At 43.7% G+C, this 23,624-nt stretch overlaps 1 protein-coding gene across 1 annotated transcript in view; it reads right to left on the bottom strand.

Annotated features, from left to right (window-relative positions):
- Positions 1 to 23,624, bottom strand: part of MINDY2 (MINDY lysine 48 deubiquitinase 2) — a 187,086-nt gene that overhangs the window by 135,899 nt on the left and 27,563 nt on the right. The window contains exon 3 of the mRNA XM_082257052.1: positions 9,066 to 9,224. Coding sequence (XP_082113178.1) covers positions 9,066 to 9,224 — 159 coding nt within the window. The remainder of the gene's footprint in view (positions 1 to 9,065; positions 9,225 to 23,624) is intronic.

Raw genomic sequence — 23,624 nt, 5'->3', positions numbered from 1 at the left:
AGTCTATCTCAGGATCAACCATTATGTTAAAGTCTCCGCACATCGGAAGGTTACCATACTTGACCTTAGCTATGGATTTAAGTAGTCTACAAAGGAAGCGCAGCTGGTGCGTGTCAGGCGCGTAGAGTGAGACCAGAGTCATTGGAAGATCATTAAAGTTACCAGTTAAAATTATGTAGCTTCCTTCTGGGTCAATCACAATATCTTTGGTCTGTACTGTGATAGTGTTCTTGATCGCTAGTAGAATTCCTTTTTTTTTTGGTAGGTGATGTTGCTAGGTAGATGTGGGGAAAGTCTTTATGGGTACACTTAGGATGGTTAGAGGTTTGAAAATGAGTCTCTTGGACCGCCACAATATCCGCTTGTGAGGTCCTCACCTATTTCCAAAAAGCAAACCTTTTGGCTGGATGATTAAGGCCATTGGCATTTACCGAAATACATTTAAAAGGCATCTTGACATATTATGTAGTTCTTTCTGGGGTGTCGCAGATGGAGTAGCTGTAATTCCAATAAGTGCGTGGTACATGTAGGATGGAGCAGAGTAAGATTTGTATGTATTGACCTGGACTATAGTCACTGGAGAAAAGGAAACATATGTCATAAAAAAAAAGGGGATGAAGAAGGGGGGTAAAAAAGAGGACATTTTGAAGGGTCCAGGATCAACTGAAAAAGTTGATATAAGATGTGGATTGAGGGCCATTAGGAGAATTTTTATTCCATAGGCAGGGAAGCTGGTTGATGAGAGGATGTGTTTGCGTGACCTCCATTATGCATTTTCTGTTTTCCATGCTTTTGCCTTGCTACAATTTGCCATTCGTTATCCGTAGGCATGGGGGTCAAGGGATGATGAGGTGGGTTTCTGGAGGGGAGTAGTATGCCCCACTTCTGAAGTAAGTTGATGCCTTCTTCTAGGGACAAAATAGTGGTGGTGGTTCCATTATAGGTAATGGAAAGAGACGCAGGGTGTTTCCATTTATGTAGGATTTTATGGTTCCTTAGTGCTTTAGTGATGGTCGCAAGATTCTTTTTTTGCAAGGTATATTTGGACAAGTCGGGTAGGATTTGTAAATTAGCGACTTCGGCAGGAAGGTCAGCATTCTTGCGGAAAGCTGTCATTATTTTTTCTTTTAATTGAAAAAATTGGATCCTGAGTAGTACGTCTCTCGGTACATCTGCCACTAGAAAAGCAGGTTTAGAGATCCTGTTGATTCTGTCTATTGCTAGATCATTTTCAGTCAGATTAGGGACCAGGGATGAGAACAGGCAGGTTGCATATTGTTCTAGTTGATTTGGTTGTACTGATTCCGGGATCCTCCTTAATTTGAGATTATTTCTTCTGGACCTATCTTCTAGGTCAGCGACCTTGTCTTTCAACCATACTATGTCTTCAGATTGCTTGTTGTGTGCGTCTACCATTGTGTTATATGATAAGGTCTGTTTGCCTATGGAGTTTTCAACAGTGCTGATTCTGTCACCCATATTCTGCATTTCACACTTGAATTGCTCAGCATGCAGCGCATCGTGTCAGTGTGTATAGATGCTCTGAGGGAATGCAGCATGTCTTTAAGCATTACATCAGAAATTGTATTCCCTGTTGTGGGGTAGGGAGCAAAGGGGTCTTGTTGTGGGAGTATTGGGCCTGTTTTCTGAGGTTGTGGGTAGTTTATCTCCCTGATGAAATCCTGTCCTTGTTTAGCTGGAGATATAATCCTTGGATTATTTTTAGCAGGGCTTCTGGAGGATGGGGCATGAAAGTTAAAATTATGCAAGAAAACTGCTGAAAAATATTAATTTTTTTTTTTTCTTGAAATTTTTCACATTATGTATCTCATTATGTTATTTGGTATAGAGATATATAGTTATTTGGTATAGAGATATATAGTTATTGACAACATCCTATTTTCACACTAAGTATAGAATAGTAAAAAAAAATTGGATTTTTGTACCTACCAGTAAAATCTATTGCTCTTACAGTAAAATACATTTCTCTGAGTTCATCGACTGACATAGTGCTCCACAAAATCATAACTACTGGGTTATATTGCCTCCTCCATGAGTGGGACTAGGCAGAACAAAAAACACCTGGCTACGCACATGGGCCGTCCTCAGCTTGGTATAAAACCCACCTCTCTGTGCTAGATAATCAGTTTAGTAGCAAGCAGTATTAGAAGTATCAAAAACTCCTTAGAGGGGTGGGTGCTGTGTCCATCGATGAACTAAGAGAAATGGATTTTATGGTAAATACAAAAATGCCATTTTCACTTTTGTTCATTGACAGGACACAGCGCCCCATGAATCATAACTACTCGGACGTCCAAAAGCAGTGCCAAAAGGAAAATGAGGGGTTGGGAAAATAACCCAAGGCTAAACATAAGAGCCCTAACCAGGACACATGGGGCCTTAACAGGGTCACAGGAGCCCCAATTGAAAAATAAAAAGGTAAAGAAAAACCCCACCTCAAGAGGGAAAAGCCCCTCTTAAACAGCAGCCTGCAAAGCCTTGCAGTCAAAAGAAGCATCCGCAGATGCCAAAGCATCTTTGTAGACTTTGGTGAAAGTATGCACCGACAACCAAGTGGCCGCCTTGCAGACCTGAGATATTGATGCTTGATGACGGAAAGGCCCAAGAAGTACTAAGCGCCCGAGTAGAATGTGCTGTGAAAGGGAAAGGAGGAACCTGACCTCTAATAAAATAGGCCAGTCATCTGAAGATGGTAGCCGAAAAAGTGGCCAGCCATTTCCTTGTTCCGTCCGTAACCACAAAAAGCAAGTCTGACCCATGAAAGGACTCCGTAGCTGTCAGAGATACACATCCAAGGCATGCAAAGCAAATTCCTTGGGATAAGCTGGCTTGGGACACAAAGAAGGCAACACTATGTCATTATTTAAATGGAAGTCTGAGACAACTTTTGGCAGGAATAATGGACAGGGACAAATAACGACTTGATCCCTATGGACCACCAAATAGGGACTACGACTGGATAGTGCCACCAACTCTGAGGTAATAGCCACTAAGAATGCCATCTTCTGGGATAATGTAGGCAAGGCAATCTCCCATTCTCAAATGGAGGCTTCCGGCGAACTGAGAGCACAAAGTTTAAATCCCATGGTGGCAAAAGAGATCGTACAGGTGGAGTCAAATGTCGAACCCCCTGAATGAAGTACGAACTAAGGAGTGTGTGGCTAGGGGTCGCTGAAAGAAGATTGCCAAGGCAGACATGTCCCTTGATGGTACTCACGGCCAACTTCTGCTCAATGCCCCGCTAAAGAAAGGCTAAGAACCAAGCCACAGAAAAGGATCGAGGATGAGCAACAATAGACTCACACCAAGAAATGTACACTTTCCACGTACGGTGGTATAGCTTGCTGGAAGAATACTTCCTTGCCTTCACCATAGTAGGGATCATTGATCCAGACAAATCTCTATCCCTCAGTACCTGGTTTTCAATAGCTAAGCTATTAAAACCAGCATCTGTAAAGCAGGATGGTAGATCAGCTTGTGGGACAACTGGTTCTCTCTGAGAAGAAGCCCCCGAAGGGACGGTTACGGCCACCAGAATGATTGGAGGACCCTCACCCTTGATTCCTTGCAGAAACCATAGAAGAAGCTTGAGCCGAGGATGATACTGGCCTTACCATGGACCTTGGATGCCTGCAGCGGTGGGGCCGAACCTGCTGAAGGAGCTGCATGCAGGTCTGTGCAAACAGAGCTGTCTTGAAGGTGGATACCACCAGACCTAGAACCTGTATGCAAGTCGGGAGAGAGAGCTGTCTGTGTGACAGCAACCGGTGAATCACAGCCTGTGAATCCTGAAATTTGTCCAGAGGAAGAACCACTCTGGTTAGAACTAAAATCAGACCTGGGTAATTCAATTTCCTGGACAGGGATGGGGGGGACCTTAGATAGTTCACCCGAACCATTGCAGGAATTATCTCCGCACAAGGGGACTTAGGTCCTAAAAAATCAGAAATGGACAAAGTTTGGACCCCTTTTTGGTACCCCCAAAATTATCAGGTTATGGATCCCCTTGACGCTAGCGAAGGAGTTCAACAGGGCCGTAAACCATCGAAGATGTCCCCCCTACCCCAGTAATGGGTGAGGCCAGACCTTCATGCTGAAGGGGTCTTGTCAGTAGGTCCGGAGAAGCTAGCTCTAGGCTTACCAGACCAAGGTTGCTTGGAACCTCCCAGGGAAGATTGAAAAGATCTATTTCCTTTATTCTCAGTCACAGAAGCACAAAATAATTTTCTATGGGCTGAGAAGGAGGGCCCCCGTCTGCGACGAGGCTCCTTCCCTTTCCTAGATTGTGGCAGGAAGGTACTCTTCCCTCTCCCTGTGAGACCCTTAATTATGTCATCCAGACTAGCCTGACAAAGCCAATCAACTAGAAAGGGCAGATCAGTGCGGACCTTCTTAGATGCTTGGTCTGCAGACCAATTCCTAAGCCACAACATGTTCCAAATTACCACCGCTAAAACAAAGTTTGGACAGCACAGGTGGTGTATCCAAAGCTGCATCACAAATAAACTGCAGCCCATGGACCAACTGGTCCGCTAAATCAACATAAGCAGCGGGAACCTGCTCACCCCCCAGGCCCTGGAGCAAAAGCCTGGCCCATTTAGTTAGAGTCTGAGACACCAGGGCTAAGACCAAGACTGGCTGCAATGCCGAACCAGCCATAGTAAACATGCTGCATGCCACAGCCTCTGCTTTCCTGTCAGCCGAGTCTTTAACCACTTTCCCTCCGCTCACATGGAGGCTACTGTGGCACTTTGCCACGATCCCGTCCAGCGACGTAGACCTATGTCGCTGGACTCCTCCCCCTGTAGGCAGCGCTGTTTTCAGTCACAGCGGGAGTCGGGCCAGGGGAGGAGCAGCGGCGATCGCCGCTGCTCTGCCCCGATCGTCGGGGAATCGAGTGAGGAGATCCGCCCGCCTGTGTAAACAGAGCGGGCGGATCTCCATAGTGACAGGGAGTGACAGATCGGACTGTTCAGCATAGCTGGACATCCGATCTGTCCCTGTCTCACAAAGTCACCTCCCCCCCACACACGTCAGTAAGCACCAGGCATACATTAACCCCTCCCTCTCCAATAAAATTAACCCCTTCACTGCCAGTGTCATTTTTACAGTAACAGTGCATATATATAGCACTGATTACTGCAGTAATGTCACTGGTACCCCCAAAAGTGTCAAAAATGTCAGTCAAGGGTACGATCTGTCCGCCGCAATGTCGCAGTCCCGCAAAAAAAAAAACGCAGATCGCCGCCATTACTCGTTAAAAAAACCCACCAAAAATGACAGAAATCTTTCCCGTAGTTAGTAAACGCAATAACTTTTGCGCAAACCAATCAAAATACGCTTATCGTGATTTTTTTTACCAAACATAGGTAGCAGAAAACAAATTGGCCAAAAATTTTAAAAAAATTTGATTTTTACATTTTTTTGGGGGGGAATTTCATATAAAAAAAAATGTGAAAAATATTGTTATTTTTTCAAAATAAACGCTCTTTTTTTGTTTATAGCGCAAAAAGTAAAAATCGCACAGGTGATCAAATACCACCAAAAGAAAGCTCTGTTTGTGGGGAAAAAAGGACGTAAATTTCGTTTGGGTACGGCGTCGCATGACCGCGCAATTGTCAGTTAAAGTCACGCAGTGCCGAATCGCAAAATAGGGCCTGGTCATTGAGCAGCCAAATCTTCTGGGGCTAAAGTGGTTAAAGTGTTACTAAACCTACAACAGTATTATCAGTCTGTATATGTAGTAAAGCATGCCTGTTATACTCACTGCGGAACCTAAGGGGTTAATCCTCTGCATTGTGTAAAAAGGCTGTTTGATCCTGTCTTCTCTGATCCTCCCCTTCTTCCGCAGTCCTCAATCCATCTCCTGATAAGACAGCACAGCGCCGAATCGCAAAAAGTGGCCTGGACGGAAGACAGCAAAAGCCTCCGGTGGTAAAGTGGTTAAAGGATGGGGTGTCTTCTACTGGGATCATGGTTGCTTTATGCAACCTGGAAACAGGAGGGTCTACCACAGGTGGACTAGACCACTTTTTAAAGTGATTCCTCAAAAGGGGTAACGTACTGAAAAAAGTTTGGAGACCACAAAGGGTAACTTTGGTTGTACCTATTCCTTACAGGTAAACCTGTCAAAATAAAGTTGTATCAGTTGTGGATACTTTTAACTGATTCATGACAAATGTTCCCATACATGTGTAATAATATCTCTCAATCACAGATGGTTTAGTGAGCCTTTGACATTGTGCATTTAAAGATGGCTGCTGCATATCCAATTGACCATGTGGTTGTGGGGGGGGGGGGGGTGCAATCATGTGCTGCGGATCTCACCCACAAAATGACCTGTGAGTGGTCAAGAGGAATGATTACATCCTATGGGTGGTCTCTGGTATACCGGACTATAAAAAGAGTCCATAGCATGAGGAATAATGGGATTTTTGTCTTACCGTAAAATCCATTTCTCTGATGTTTATTGATGGACACAATTTCTCATCTTCTACGTGGGTTATACAGGAGTAGAACACGAGGCAGGAAAGAACTTGACTAAGTCTATGGGGCAGTCCCAGGGGGTATACTCTCACTCTCTGCTCTAGGTACTCAGTTTTGTTACAAGCAGTGTCAGAAGAAAAAAACCCAAGCTCCATAGAGAGTGTCCATCAATGAACTTCAGAGACATGGATTTTGCGGTGATTTAAAAATCCCATTTTCTCTTTCGTTCATTGACGGACACAGCTCCTCATCTTCTTGACTACGTGGGATGTCCAAAGCAGTGTCAAATATGAGGGGTGGGAACAGCAAGAAAAAAATACTACCCAAGGCTAAACATAGCCAACTAGGTGACATGGAGCGCAACCATAAAACTGGAGCTCACCTGAAAAAAAAAATAATAATAAATCGGTCGATCCCTAGTTTGCAGGAATTCGCCAGGTGCCTCAACGCATTATACCTTTCAGTCTGTTATGGCCCCCGAGATGCATAACACCATGCTACCCACCCCAGGCTATGTGAGGAAGCCTATCGACCGGAACTGGATTATACAGGGGTGCCACTTCTTGGTGAGCATGGACCATGTCTGATCCACCAGTTACTCCTTTGGTCTCCTGGAATGTCCGAGGAGTGAACGACCCACTCAAACGTACTATGATTGCATCGTGTATTCAAAAGTTTCATCCAGCTATTATAGGTCTCCAGGAGACACATTTAACCTTCCTCCATTCAATGAAGGTCTTGTATTCAGTGAAAAGAATACCAGAATTTTTATAAATGGCTAAATTGGAGAGCGAGTGACCAACTATCAACGCTGTACTCCAGTTGGAGCTGCATTTTTTTCAGTGTCAGATGTTCGAAGCACACTGTAGTGTGCCTGTTCAACACGCATAATGGTCATAAGTATCCCAAAAAAGTCTGCTTTGCTTGTAAAGAGTAACTTTGCTTCCATATGGTACCTGGTCTCTGTCAGAGAACTTAGGCAGTGACATTTAAAGGGTTTGTAAAGTCAGAAGGTTTTTTATCCTAATGCAATTTATGCATTAAGATGAATTAAAAAAAACAAAAACTATTGTGTGTCGTAGCCCCCTCATACTTACCTGAGCCTCCTCTCCATCCAGATAAGTCCACGAGTGTCTCAGCCGTCCGGAATTCTCCCTCCTGATTGGCTAAGACACAGCAGTGGCGCCATTGGCTCCTGCTGCTGTCAAACTCAGCCAATCACGAGAGAGAGAGAGAGGGGGCGGGGCCAAACTGCAGCTCTGTGTCTGAATGGATACATGCAGCTCGGCCCAGGTGCCCCCATAGCAAGCTACTTGCTTTGGGGGCACTTAAGAAAAGGTAGGGGCCATGTTTGTTATTTTAATAGGAAAAAAAAAACAAGACTTTATAATCCTTTTAAGTGGTTAAGGCAGAAGGTTTTTTACTTTAATGCATTCTCTTTCCATGGTCAGCTTCCCCCCAGCCCTCCCTCAGAGACAGCAGCGGGAGCCACTCGCTCCTACTGCTGTCAATCAAATGCTGTGAGGAGGGAGTGGGGGGCGGGGGCCAAGCCACACTGTGTTTGTCAATGGACACACAGAGCCCAACTCATTAGCTCGCTCGCACGAGAGTCTCCATAGCAAGTGGCTTGCTATGGGGGCACCCAGAAGGTAGGAGAAGCTGAGAGCACCAGTGGGGAACCCAGAAGAGATGTTTTGGTTCTGCTCTGTGCAAAACCATAACACCGATCATGTGTGTATACCTTTTTTACCTTTACAGTCACAGTCAAGGCAAATACAGCAGCTTTGGTACATAAAATCTTCAACGTCAATAAAGATGACATAAGCAGTGGATCCACAAGTGTTCAAAGATGAGACTGATATGGAAATTACTCGTATTACAAGAAAAATTACATGTTTTGGGCTTTCTTTACCTTTTGAAAAAAGGATGTAGGATGAATATCACAAAAACATGGCATGGCAATTTAAAAAAAAAAAAAAATACTATAATTACTATAAGTCTAAGCAGGTATTCACAAATATGCATGACCTTGTCCTAGTCTATTTACGTATGACAGCATACAGAATAAAATACACTGGGGGTCATTTACTAAAACTGGAGAGTGCAAAATTGGGTGCAGCTCTGCATAGAAACCTCCAGCTAACAGGTTATTTTTTGTCAAAGCTTAATTAAACAAGCTGAAGTTAGAAGCTGATTGGCTACCATCCACAGCTGCACCAGATTCTGAGTGCACCAGTTTTAGTAAATCTCCACCACGGTCATGTCCATTAACACTTCTCAATTAGAAATACACTAAAAAAGGTTTGTAAATATGATTAAAAGATGGTCCTTATTAATGGGAACACAGTAACGGAAAGTGTCCAGTTAAAGATAGTAGTAAACCACAGTGTCCTGCTTTATCAGTTACCTGACACTTACATTCTGTACTACTACCTCAAGAAATTTTTGCTATTAAAAAAAAAAAAAACACACCACCTTTAAAAGTAAAGCCACATTATATAGTATCAAACCTTTTTTTTCTTTTCAGTTATTTTGTTAAAAACTTAAAGCATACATACCTCTGGATCCACTAGCCAGCCATGGTAAAGTGGTATATCAAGAAGATCAAACACAATGCACTCAGGAGTGTACTCAAACACCCTGACTCCAGTAAACCTCACATTGACATCAAGGCCAGTCTGTAACTTATGTAGAATAGCCATGGCATCACACATATTCTAGAACAAAATAAAAGATAAATGCATGAAAGTTCATATAGGATTTATACTGTACATTCAAGGAGTTCTCATGATGCATGCTATGTGGCTCAAAAACCCTTTAGTGATCCAGTCTAACTCTGTCACTTTAATTTAACTGGGCCTTTGGGGATGAACATTTTAGAATAGCTGTAAATGTTAACAAAAGCTACGCCATGTTGTCCTTAAAATATACTGGTAACAAACCAAGCACAATGTGAAAAAATAACAAGCAGATGTTAGGCAAGCCATAGATGATGCAATTTTATTTTCTGCTAAAGAAAATCACTCAATTTCCTCATCAACATAGTCAGTCAGTGTTAACGGGGGACTCCTTCCCATAGAGCAACTGTGTTCTGCCGGCTGGGAGTCATGTCTACTCATATGTGTAATTTTGTTTAAATGTTCTTTAAAGACAAGAAAAAAAAAACAATACACACCTCCAATGCAGGGTGAATTTGTGTAATCTCTTTCTGAATGTAGTTGCATGCACTTTGAACCCAACTGTTATAAAAAGGTACCAAAACAACTCAAACATTTATTTTGGGGTTCTTGAAGACTTCTTTTAGCACAAATCCTACAACTTATGTCTATTTGCCCTATATTGGCACCATATCCACTGGAGCGTTTGCAGTTTACAAAGCAGAGATGGGACTGGCCAGAGAGGGATTACTTTTACTCAGTTGGCCAGCTTAACCGCTTCCATACAGAGCAGTTAGACACCCTTCCTGCCCAGACCAATTTTCAGCTTTCAGCACTCTCACACTTTGAATGACAATTGCTCAGTCATGCTACACTGTAACCAAACAAAATTTTTATCATTTTTTCACACAAATAGAGCTTTCTTTTGGTGGTATTTGATCACAACTGGGGTTTTTTTTTTCGTGATATATGCAAAAAAAGAGCAAAAATTTTGAAAAAAAAACACTTTTTTTTAGTTTCAATTATGAAATTTTGCAAAAAATAAATTTTTCTTCATACATTTGGGCCAAAATGTATACTGCTACATGTCTCTGGTAAAATTAACCCAAATTAGTGTATATTATTTAGTCTGTGTGAAAGTTATTGAGTCTAGAAGCTATGGTACCAATTACTGAAAATTGATCACACCAGATGTACTGACTGCCTATCTCCTTTCTTGAGGCCCTGAAATGTCAGGACAGTACAAATACCGACCAAATGACCCCTTTTTGTAAAGTAGACAGTCCAAGGTATTTAGTAAGAGGCATGGTGAGTTTTTTGAAGTTGTAATTTTTTCCCACAATTCTTGGGAAAATGAAGAAAAAAATTTTTTTTCTTTTTTTTCCCACAAAGTTGTCAATTTATAAGCTATTTCTAACACATAGCATGTACACAGCAAAAATTACACCCAAAAATACATTCTGCTACTCCTTCTGAGTATGGCGATACCACATGTGTGAGACTTTTACACAGCCTGGCCACAAAAAGAGACTCCACGTCCAAGAAGTACATTCAGGCGTTCTAGGAGCATAAATACACATAAAACTTTCTTACTACCTATCACACTTTTCAAGGCCCTAGAGCACCAATACAATGGAAAAGTCCACAAAATGACCCCATTTTGGAAAGCAAACACTCCAACGTATATTCTATGAGGCATTATGGGTCGTTTGAACATATCATTTTTTTCCACAGGTTTTTGGAAAATGTGGGAAAAAAATGAAAACTTTTTTTTTTTTACACAAAGTTGTCAATTTATAGGATATTCCTAACACATAGCATGTACACAGCAAAAATGACACCCCAAAATACATTCTGCCACTCCTCCTGAGTATGGCAATACCACATGTGTGAGACTTTTTCACAGCCTAGCCATATAGAGGGGCCTAACATCCAAGGAGCATCATCATGCATCCTAGCCACTTGCCTAGGCCTATTTTTGACATTTGGTGTTTACAAGCTAAAATCAGTTGTTTTGCTAGAAAACTGCTTAGAACCCCCAAACATTATATATTTTTTTTTAGCAGAGACCCTAGAGAATAAAATGGAGATTATTGCAATATTTTTTATCACACCGTATTTGCGTAGCGGTCTTCCAAACGCAATTTTTTTGGAAAAAATTCACTTTTTTTAATTAAAAAATAAGAAATCAGTAAAGTTAGCCCAATTTTTTTCCATAATGTGAAAGATAATGTTACGCCGAGTAAATAGATACCCAACATGTCATGTTTCAAAATTGCGCACGCTCACGGAATGGTGACAAACTTTGGTACTTAAAAATCCCCATAGGCGACAATTTAAAAATTTCTACAGGTTGCCACCTTTGAGTTACAGAGGTCTGGGGCTCAAATTATTCCCCTTGCTCTAACGATCGTGGCGATACCTCACATGTATGGCTTGAACACCGTTTACATATGTGGGCGGGGTTTCTGTATGCATTCGCTTCTGCGCGCGAGCTAACGGGGACAGGGCGCTTTAATTTTTTTTTTTTTTTTTTTTTTTACTATTTATTTTATTTATTATTTTTTATTTTTACACAGTTTAAAAAAAAAAAATTATCATTTTTATTTCTATTAAAAGAAATGTAAATATTCCTCGTAATAGAAATAGGCACGACAGGACCTCTTTTTTGTGAGATCTGGGGTCAAAAAGTCCTCAGATCTCACAAGTACACTAAAAGATAGAAAAAAAAAAAAATAATAATTATAATATAAAATGAAAAAAAAAAAAAAAAAGGACCTTTAAACCGGTTGCTAGGCAACAACATTTTCCGTAGCTCCGGTCCTCCAAGACCATAGAGTCAAGTGAGGGCAAGCTTGCCCTCACTCGACATCCTGTCTGTGAGGATTCGGGACCGGATCGTTTTCCCCGCTGCCGGGTCCGGTAAGCGGGGAAAAGGACCGGAACGCGTCGGGAGGGGGGGAGGGCACCTCTTCCGCCATCCCGGAAGGGTGATCCCACGGCGAATCCGCCGCTGGGACCACCCTTATCGGAAAGCCAACCGTCCACCGTTTAAAAAAATACCAGGGTTATGGCAGCTATCTGCTGCCATAACACCGGTATTTAGGTTTAAACGGAGGACGTATATAAACCTTTTTGGACTTGGACATGGTGGCTGTATGAAGGGTGACAGGTACTCGGGTACTTTGTTGGGCAGGTGACAGGTACTCTGGTACTGATGAGCAGGTGGCAGGTACTCGGGTACTCCGATAGGCAGGTGACAGGTACTCGGGTACTCTGATAGGCAGGTGACAGGCAGGTGATAGGTACTGATGAGTAGTACTCACTGACTGATAGGTGATACTGTACTGATGATCAGTACTGATACGTGATAGGTACTGATGAGTACTGATGAGTAGTGATGGGTACTGATGAGCAGGCGGCAAGTACTTGGGTACTTCAGGCGTCAGGTACTCTGATGAGCAGGTGGAAGGTACTCGGGTACTCTGATGGGTAGGTGACAGGTACTCAGGTACTCTGATGACGGGTACTCCGTTGACAGGTACTCAAAGTACCCGAGTACCTGTCATCAGAGTACCCGAGTACCCGTCATCAGAGTACCCGAGTACCTGTCATCAGAGTACCTGAGTACCTGTCATCAGAGTACCCGAGTACCTGTCATCAGACTACCCGAGTACCCGTCATCAGAGTACCCGAGTACCCGTCATCAGAGTACCCGAGTACCCGTCATCAGAGTACCCGAGTACCTGTCATCAGAGTACCCGAGTACCTGTCAGAGTACCCGAGTACCCGTCATCAGAGTACCCGAGTACCTGTCATCAGAGTACCCGAGTATCTGTCAGAGTACCCGAGTACCCGTCATCAGAGTACCCGAGTACCCGTCATCAGAGTACCCGAGTACCTGTCATCAGAGTACCCGAGTACCTGTCACCAGAGTATCCGTCATCAGAGTACCTGAGTACCTGTCATCAGAGTACCCGAATACCTGTCACCAGCCCATCAGAGTACCCGAGTACCTGTCATCTGAGTACCTGATGGGCTGGTGACAGGTACTCGGGTACTTTGATGGGCTAGTGACAGGTGCTCTTTATTGGGGGGGGGGGCAATCAGTGTGTTTAGGGTGCACTGTAGTTGGTAACTAGCTGTTACCGCAATCTCCTTCTCACACAGGATCAGTGTGTGAGGAGGAGAACACGGTGACAGCTAGCTACCGTGTTCTCTGTTGACATTTGTGACCGGCTGTGATTGGACACAGCCGGTCACGTGGTAAAGAGCCAATTTCATTGGCTCTTTACCTAGATCGGGGATCGACTCTGTCCGAGGGACGAGCCTCGACCCCGATCGCTGCTCTGGGCGCCCCCGGGGGCGCGCATTGCAGAGAGAACGAGCGGCTCGTACTGGAGCCGCTCATGTGATCGGCTGTGATTGACACAGCCGATCACGTGGTAAACAGCCAATTTCTATTGGCTGTTTACCTTGATCAGGGATGGGCTATGTCCGAGGGACGAGCCTCATCCCTGATCGCGCCGCTGCGCGCCGCCGGGGGCGCGCAGTAGCAGCTAGAACGGGCCGACGTCATATGACGGCGGCCCGGATCTAGACAACCACTTTGCCGACGTCATTTTACATGACTCGGTATGGAAGTGGTTAAACATGTATTGTAATATATGTAAACTAAAATCCCTGTTTTTGTGCAGTTTGCTAACAAAGGGTGTATAGCAGTGTGCAGAGGGTCCATCCAGAATTTTTTGTGTTAACATGTTGTCACACACCTTTAGCACCTGAGGAGTTATATATATGTATAAGCTAGTGGTATTTGGGCACAGGTATATCTTATTTCTATTGTATAGTCCAGGTCAGTGACAAAATCGGCACCTGTAGCTCTCCTGCAGTTTGTGTCTATTTGCCCCATATTGCCACTATATCCAGTGGAGCATTTGTGGTTTGCAGAACAGTAGGGACTGGCCAGAGAAGGATTACTTTAACACAGTTGGCCAGCTTAATTATGTATAGCAATGTATGTGAACAAAAAATCCTGTTACGGGTTACGATGGAGAGATTGGTTCTGCAGGTTTGTTCTTAAGTTGAATGTATATGTAAGCTGGAACAGGTTAATTTTTTAAGTGTAACTCCAGCCAAAAAATAATTTTTACGTTTTGGATAGCATAGGGAAGGGTTAACTGGCCACACAGGGATGTAGGAATGCTGACAGGTCGGCTGGACAGTAGGTGGCAGCATGCGGTGAGCAGCAAGATGGCCGCCCAGCGGTGTCTTGGACCAGCCTGATGTCACATTTTCTCTGTTCTTAAGTATGAGTCGCATGCAAGTCAGATGTTTGTAACTCAGGGACTGTCTGTATAGAAGTATGCAAAGGGTCTATCCTAAATTTTGTTTTAGCATCAAACAGGCACCTCTTGGATTAAGGCCCCTTTCACACAGGGCAGAATCCGTACAAGTGGATCCACCTGCTCAGCAAGGGATCTGTCTGCTGATCCCCGCTGAGCAGGCAAATAACAGGTCTGTGTCTGTTCCGCTATGAAGAGCAGACATGAACACAGTCTCCTCTTCTCTATGGGCCGTCCGATGGAAACGGACAGCATGTCTGGTAAATCATATTCTCATCCGATCTGCCCAACGGATGGAAAATGTATCCCCATCGGTCTGTTTTTAGCAGACCAGATTGGATGACGGCCGGTAACAGCGGACACGTGTCGCTGATATCCGCCACCCCATTGAGAACAACGGGTAGTGAAATCAGGGCCACCTGAAAAACGGACAGACAGACCCGATCGGTCCGCTGGTGTGAAAGGGGCCTACGTTTGCAGGGCCAGACTCAGACATCTACAACTTTCTTTCTGAGGGCCTTAGACAGCTCTATCGATCTTGGCATGTGTCAATAGCAGAGAACAGCCCCTAGATTTCTGAGGTTTGTAAGGGATGTATTTTTTCCATATGACAAAATCAGCATTTTGTTCATTTAAATCAGGGGTGGGGAACCTTTTTTCTGCCAAGCGCCATTTGGGTATTTATAAAATCATTCGGGGGCCGTACAAAATTATCAGCTTAAAAATTAGCCTGTTATATTTGGTCAAACATTTAATTAACTCACCCCTAATGTGATAGCTGCAACTGCTTCTCTTTGGTGAGGTGTGTGATGTTAGCTGGTATTGATGATGTTGCTACTCGCAACTGGTTTTCCAGGTTTGCGTCGGTCAGTCTGGAGCGCAGTTGACTTTTTGAGGTGGTAAGTTTTGAAAAGAACTGCTGGCGGGTACTGCTGGTTGGTACTGCTGGTGGGTATAGCTGGCTGGTACTGCTAGTGGGTACAGCTGGCTGGTACTGCTGGCTTGCTGGGTATTGCTGGCTCAGGCTGGTACTGCTGGCTTGTACTGTGCTGTAGGTACTGCTGGCTGGTACTGCTGTGGGTACTACTGGCTCTGGCTGGTACTGCTGTGGGTACTGCTGGCTCTGGCTGGTACTGCTGTGGGTACTACTGGTTCTGCTGTGGGTATTGCTGGCTTTGGCTGATACTGCTGGTTCTGCTGTGGGTACTGCTGGCTCTGGCTGGTACTTCTGTGGTTACTGCTGGCTCTGGTTGGTACTGTTGTGAGTACTGCTGGCTCTGGCTGGTACTGCTGTGGGTACTGCTGGCTCTGGCTGGTACTGCTGGCTCTGGCTGGTACTGCTGTGGGTACTGCTGGTTCTGCTGTGGGTACTGCTGGCTCTTGCTGGTACTGCTGGTTCTGCTGTGGGTACTGCTGGCTCTGGCTGGTACTTCTGTGGTTACTGCTGGCTCTGGTTGGTACCTTTGTGAGTACTGCTGGCTCTGGCTGGTACCGCTGTGGGTACTGCTGTGGGAACTGCTGGCTCTGGCTGGTATTGCTGGCTCTGGCTGGTACTGCTGTGGGTACTGCTGGCTCTGGCTGGGATTGCTGGCTCTGGCTGGTATACTGCTTTGAGTACTGGTGGCTCTGACTGGTACAGCTGGTTCTGCTATGAGTACTGCTGGTTCTGGCTGGTACTGCTGTGAGTAATGCAGGTACTGCTGTGAGTACTGCTGGCTCTGGCTGGTACTGTTGTGAGTACTGCTGGTTCTGGCTGGTACTGCTGGCTCTGGCTGGTACTGCTGTGGGTACTGCTGGTTCTGGCTGCTACTGCTGTGAGTACTGCTAGTTCTGGCTTCTACTGCTATGAGTACTGCTGGTTCTGGCTGGTACTGCTGGTTCTGACTGGTACTGCTGTGTGTGCTGCTGGCGGGAAATGCTGGCTAGGAGAAGTGTAGTAGTGCCACGCTGGAGGAAGAGGTGATGTTTCCTGTATTTGTCACAGGCGGAGTGCATTTGATAGCTCTCCACCTGTGACTCACTCAGACTGTCATAACGAAGCACAAACTATACAGGAAGCATCGGCTCCGTTCTGACATATCAGCTGAGAGAGACACAGACTCAGCTGCACAGGGGGCCGGACCAAATGACTTTGGGGGCCGCATACGGCCCCCGAACCGTAGGTTCCCCACCCCTGATTTAAATCATGAAAATGAATACACCAAGTCACTTTCAGGTCTCATTTGTTTTTTTAGGTTACCTTCTGTTGGCATTATTTGAATTAGAATCTAACGTTTGCCTGTATCAATGTTGTAAAGGTCAATCAATTCCATGAGGTGTACTTGCTTTTTCACCAGACTATTTATATTTTCTTAAAATTATGTAGTGAAATCCAGACAGACCAGAACAGAGGTTTTTAAATAATTTCTCTTTATTTACATAAGCATCATAGATTAGAAGTGTCATGAAAAAAGATAAATAAAAACTATTCAGGAAAGTATGTCCAGAGATTCTACCTTTAGCTATCATACCAGGATATTCATCTAAAAAAAAACATATTGCACACGCCTGCTTCTTTGTCTCTGCAGTGAGACACGGTAACCTACAAAAGCTAAAGTATGGTGCGTAATCAAGACATTTCAAAATTAATGTCTGAGATTTCCCTCTGCTTCCTTTCCAAGAGACATAACAGAAGTGGACAATTCTACAAAATGATCAAATGTTCCCTAAGGCTCGGTTTCCACTAGTGCAACTTGCTGTGCGACTTGACACGTCAAGTCGCACAGCAAGTCAAAAGCCATTGATTTCAATTCGGCCCGTTTCCACTGCCGCGACTTGAGTTGCGGCGACTTCAAAAGTAGTTTGTGCACTACTTTTGAGCCGGCTTCAGTGCGACTTCCCTCTATAATGAGGGACAAGTTTCACTGAAAGCCGCAAACAACTTTAGCTACGAAGTCGCGCTAGAAGTAGCACGACTTCGTAGCCGCGGTAGTGGAAACCGAGCCTTAAAAAGATTTCCTAGCTATTCCTGCACTGGTTACAATTTACTTTCCTTCACTTTCTTTACCAACAATAATTGTCAACAGTAAAAATAGTGGTGACTGGTCTCCTCCACACAGTAGCCAAAACAAGAACAAATTGTTTTAGCTGGTATTTTCTTTAAATGCCGTAACCACTTCAATACAGTGCACTTTCCCCCCCTTCCTGCCCAGGCCAATTTTCAGCTTTCAGCGTTGTCACACTTTGAATGACAATTGCGCAGTCATGCTAAACTATACCCATATGAAATTTTTATCATTTTTTTTTACACAAATCGAGCTTTCTTTGGTGGTATCTCTGCTTGGTTATTTATTTCTTACAAAAAAAATAAAAAAAATTTGAAAAACAAAAAAAGAAGTTTTTCTTATTTTCTGTCAGTAAATTTTGAAAATAAGTAATTTTTCTCCTTCACCGATGTGCGCTGATGAGGCTGCACTGATGGGCACTGACTGGCAGCACTTTGGCCACTGATTGTGGGCACTGATGGTAGGCACTGTGGGCACTGTTTTTTAACTTTCTGTAATCAGGGCACTGATGATCAGCAATAAGAGAGAGAGAGAGCAATAAACAACTGTAACTACAGGTAAACCATGCTAGTTGTTGAACAAAGGGGGCGGCAAAATAGGTGATCTGGAGAGGAGAAAGGTGGGCGCGGCCAACCCCCAGGCACCCCGTAAAGGGAGCTAGCTGTGCCTGAGTGGGGAGGCGCAACCAACGGCCAATCATCTCACAGAGAAGCAATAGTACCAAGGTTCTCAGGTCCCAGTGGGAAGAAATATGGGGAAGAAAGAAACTTCACGGTCATGGACCGAGACTGAAGAAGCAAGGGGTTACAGGCGGTAGATGAGAAAGGGAATCACTGAACTCAATTACCATAAAGCTGTATATAGAACAACAGGGGCTGAATGGGACAGGGACATTGCAGGTGCTACTGTATATGTATGCAAAAAAGAAAGAGAAGAAGAAAAAAAAAAAAGAACAGGTCGAAAGGGAGTAGAGAAGAGGTGGGGGGGGGGGAGTAGATGGAGAAAGGGAAGAAGGTGGGTCGTCGGGGGGGGGGGGGAGAGGGGGGTGGACAGGTACTTAGCGTGAGTAGATTCGTTTAATGCACAGAATCGACTCAGGGCAATAAATGCGAGTTTTCAAAATTGGGTGGGGGGGGGGGGCGGTGGGGTGGAGAAAATGATTTACCCAAGGGTCCCAGAGTCTATCAAATTTCTCGACCTTGTCAGTCAAGACAGCGTCAAATTTGGCGTGGATCATCGCATTGGTGATTCGGTTTTACTTTAGGTAAGGGTAAGTGTGGGGTTTTCCAAGCTTTTGCTATGGTTTGTTTGGCTGTTGTAGTGACCTGCAAGAATAGTTTGTGTCGAAATTTAGAGACATTGTCTGGCTTCAGATTTAAGAGTCAGAGATGGGTCTGGGGAGATGGACACATCCATAAGCGTGGAGAGAATATGGAATATTGCCTGACAAAACTTTTGTACTTTAGGGCATGACCACCAGATGTGCATGTGCGTACCTGCATCCGGGCAGCCACGAAAGCATTCTGAAGGATATGATGGTAAGCATTTCGCAATGCGTGCTGGTACTAGGTACCAGCGCATTATCACTTTATAATTAGTTTCTGAAGACACTATATTTTGTGAAGCTGGCTTCGTCGTCTGCCAGATTTTGGACCAGTCATCGAGGTCTAGCGAGATCCCTAAATCATGTTCCCATTTAGCAGGATGCATTGGGCCAGGAAGTGTTTGATTTGCAGGTAGTGAAAAATTTCAGAGCTTGGAATACCATATGAGTCACAAAGGGTTCGAAAGGGTTTAAACGTATTGAGTAATATAAGGGAATGCACCCTAATAATGCCAGCTGTCAGCCATCTGTGGAATGAGGCTGGGGATTCCCAAGCTGGGGGAAAGGACAGGTTATACAGATACGATAGTAAAGAGTTATGGGGCGATTGGAGCTTATATTTAAACTTCAAGGTGTCCCAAAGACGTAGGGAGTGGCGTGGGATAGGGTTCTTAACTGATCGGCGGTCAGGTAGCATTGGCAATAAAGAGAGGATCACATTCAACTGCTTCAAGGGTCACCCAAAGGGGGATTTCCTGGGTAGCATGCCATTGGGGGAAGGGGGGTCTCTGTCAGTGTCAGCTGTGGGGAAAGGTGTGAGGGAAGGGGGTTCTCCGTCAGTGTCAGGCAGCTGTGGGGGAAGGGGGGTCTCTGGCTCAGTGCACTCATAAAAGGGACTGACAGAGTCAGACAGCCAGACACAGTAATATTTTAGGAAAGTTGTTGCTTGCTTGTTGCGGCTTAGTTTACAAGTGCTTTTTTTTTTTTTAACACTGACAGTTTGGCAACTTACGTCATCCATCTCCGTCACGTACGTGGTAGTATAATGGCAGAAGGCGAAAAAGAGCAAGAGATAATAAAATGCACCAGCGTTTTAAAAGCAAACATCTGGGCACATTTTGGATTTTGCGAACAAACAGGGAAGCGCGAGTTGGACAAGACTCACGCTGTGTGTAAAGCCTGTCACACAAAAATTAAATACCTAGGGAATACTACGAACTTGAGAAACCATGTCAACTTTCCCGCCCAACTCTGAAAAAGGGAAGAAACTAACCAAAGCTGTATCAGCTTTCATCGCCAAGGACCTACAGTCTTACTCTGTTGTGGACAACCCTGGGTTTCGCTACCTTTTGAAGTCGATAGAGCCACGTTATAAGATCCCGTCATGCAGTCACTTTACAGAAAACGTTAAACCTGCACTCTACCAGGAAACCAAAGCTCAGGTAATTGCATCAATGAACCAAGCCAGTCGAGTCGCAATAACGTGCAATTCATGGACTTCAGTCACAACAGAGTCCTATGTTACAATAACAGCACATTACGTTACTAAGGACTGGCAGGTCTTGTCACATGTGTTGCAAACGAGAGCCATTTATGAGCCTCACACGGGTGCTCATCTGGCAGAGCTACGGTCTCGTGTCGTGGAAGAATCCGATAAATGTCCGATAAATCTGTAGTGCTTGTGACCGACAACGCGGCGAACATGATAGTTGCAGCTCAAGTTGGTAAATTTCCTCATGTTAAATGTTTCGCCCATACACTCAATCTTGCATGTCAGCGGGGCACCAAAAGGGGTCACGCTCTCCAGGCTTTTCGGCAGAGTGCGACGAATATCCACATTCTTTCACCACAGCACTAGAGCAAGCCACTGTCTAAAAGAGAAACAGAAATGTCTGGGCCTGAAGAATCATAAGCTAATAACTGATGTGCCAACAAGATGGAACAGCGCATATGACATGGTTGAGAGGTTCTTAGAACAACCTGCAGTTTGTGCAACCTTGCTGTCTCCAGAAGTCAGAAAAGGAGAGGCTGATCTCTGCACTCTCAATGAAACAGATGTGTCAAATGCAGAGGACGCTGTGAGTGCATTAAAGCCAATGAAGGATGCAACCTTGCTGATGTCAGAAGAGGCCAACCCAACAGTGTCTCTCATTGCCTGCATTGCCTCTAAATGCACAACTGCTCCAGAGCATGAAAGACACCATGGGGGACACACCCATGACCCATGAGATCAAGAATGCCATCAAAACAGATCTTTTGAAGAGGTACAGCACTGAGGCAGAGAAGAAGATTCTTCATATAGCCTCTGCACTGGATCCTCACTTTAAGGGATTGCCTTTTATTTTCACAGAGGAGGAGAGATTGGAGATATACACAGGAGTGACTGAAGAAGCTGCATCTTTGGAGGTAATTAGAATTTCATCATGTTTCCTCCCTGACAGCTAGTAGCTCAGCTACATTGTGTTGTGTAACCCCTGCTTCACTGATGCGGTGTGGGAACTGTATGGATTACTGTGCGGTTTCCACACCCCATCAGAATGAATCACACTCTTAGGCAGTTCAGTGTGTGCTCTTCTTATACTATTACCTTTTGTTCGAACACAGACTACATCTAATAGAAGGACAAATGTGGGTGAAGTGCCTAGGGAAAAAAGTAACTCTGGAACAAGGAACACCCATTGAGAACAGCCATTCTCCTCCCAAAAGAAAGGCCACATCGCTGCTCATGACTTTGCTTAGACAGTCTTTCACTGATGCTGAGGGTGCAATAGAACCTAAGACCCCCTATGCCAAGGCAGAAGAGGAAATGGAAATATATTTATATATCTGCCTCTCACTGTGGACCCTTTGAAATGGTAGCATGAGTTTATATTTTCCTTCCTCTCTCAGCTGTCAAAGCAATACTTGTGTATCCCAGGTACAAGTGTAGAGTTTTCTCTACTGCAGGAGATGTGATAACTGCAAAAAGAAGCACCCTCAAACCAGAGCATGTGGATCAACTAGTGTTCTTACAGAAAAACCTACATGTTCCCAAATGCTAACCACTGCAGTAATTACTAATTCATGTTTTTAATGAATTAGTAATAACTAATTCAGTCTGCCAGTCACACCAGTGTTGTTTTATAGCTTTATAGCACTGAGATGATTTGTTTTTGTAGATTGCCGAATGTCCAATCCATATTCCGTTGTTTCGCACTAAAAGTGTCTAGGGGTTCATTTAACCCTCAACCAAATAAATATTAAAGTGCATTTCCTTCTAGACAACTGACACCAAGCCACGGTGCCACCATTATAGGAAGGAAAATAATCAAGAGAAATAAATCGTAGATTGAAGCTTAAAACCTAGAGTAAATCTTATCTTATTGGATCACAAATAATACACCAATTTTCTCTTTCAATATCTCTTATTGTAATTTTCCACAAAATAATAATACACATACACAGAAAAACAAAACAACAAAGTATCAACACAAAATGTTGCAATGAAATTATTGATCATGGCATTTTACCTACAAGCAAACTAACAAAACAAAACAAAAAAAAAACAAAAAAAAGGGGGAAAAGGGGGGGGGAGGGGGGAGAGGGAGAAAGGGACGGGGAGAGAAATAGGAAAGGGGGAACCTTCCATCCAACTTGGTTTAACAGTCAACCAATGTGGTTTCCATACATATATATATATATGTGTGTGCTCATTATCTTCGATCTATCGTCACTAAACATCAATCTTATAATAAAGAAGAGACCTGTTCCCCATAGCAGATTCACGTTTTACCTCATGATCAATAAATTCATTACTGCTAACCAAACACACGTACCATATCTAATCCATTGTTACCATACATCTTAGATTATTTAACCATGGATACCATCTAGCTACAAATATTTTCTTCTTCATCGAACTTATAGTAACCATAATTTTTTCCATCTCACATTGCTGATTAAGTAATATAACAATATCAGATGGAGATGGCATCTCCTGAGATTTCCATCTTCTTGTGATTAAAAGTTTTGCCGCTAATAAAAGATGTAAAATCACTACTCGGTACTTTATAGGTATCTCATGGACATTTAGATGCAAGATCGCCATCTCAGGACTTGGAATTATGTTTTTTTTTCCACAACTTCTGAGATCATAGAGAATATTTTGTTCCAAAATGCTCTAATCGATTTACACTCCCAAAGTATATGGAATAGCGTTCCTTGTTCACCACAATCTCTCCAACATAATGCTGGAGCTAAGGGGTAAAATTTGGACAGTTTAGGAGGAGTTAAATACCAAAAATTTAAAATGTTTTGATATAATTCCCAATGATTAGTGCATTTTGAGAAAGCATATGTGGCAGCAAAAGCTTTTAACCAATTAGTTTCCGGGGAAGATTTCCCCAATAATCTTTCCCATTTAAGAACAGTAGTGGCTTTAGAATAGGTGTTATGCTTGTTCAATATATCGTAGATAACTGAGATAGCGTTGGCAGTAGCCAGGGGTGCTTGATACAACTTGTATATAGAAATTGGTAATTTAACATATAAAGGAAGGCTATTTTTCCGTAGGAAGGAAAATATTTGATAATAGCTCAAAAAAGCTGACAGTGGTATTCTATACTGATGGACAAAATATTCAAAGGGAAAAATTCCTATTTCATTATACAGATCTTTCAAGCTATTAACACCCTTTCTCAGCCACAGTTTTATATCAACATTTGGGATGAAGTACGTGAGGACTGAGAGGGGAGTAGGGAATTCGCAT

The sequence above is a fragment of the Pelophylax lessonae genome, assembly GCF_965119305.1.
Source record: "Pelophylax lessonae genome assembly, chromosome: 4".
In the NCBI taxonomy this organism is placed as follows: domain Eukaryota; kingdom Metazoa; phylum Chordata; class Amphibia; order Anura; family Ranidae; genus Pelophylax; species Pelophylax lessonae.
Note: the sequence above shows the minus strand (reverse complement) of the source record. Positions and strands in the feature narration are given on the sequence as shown.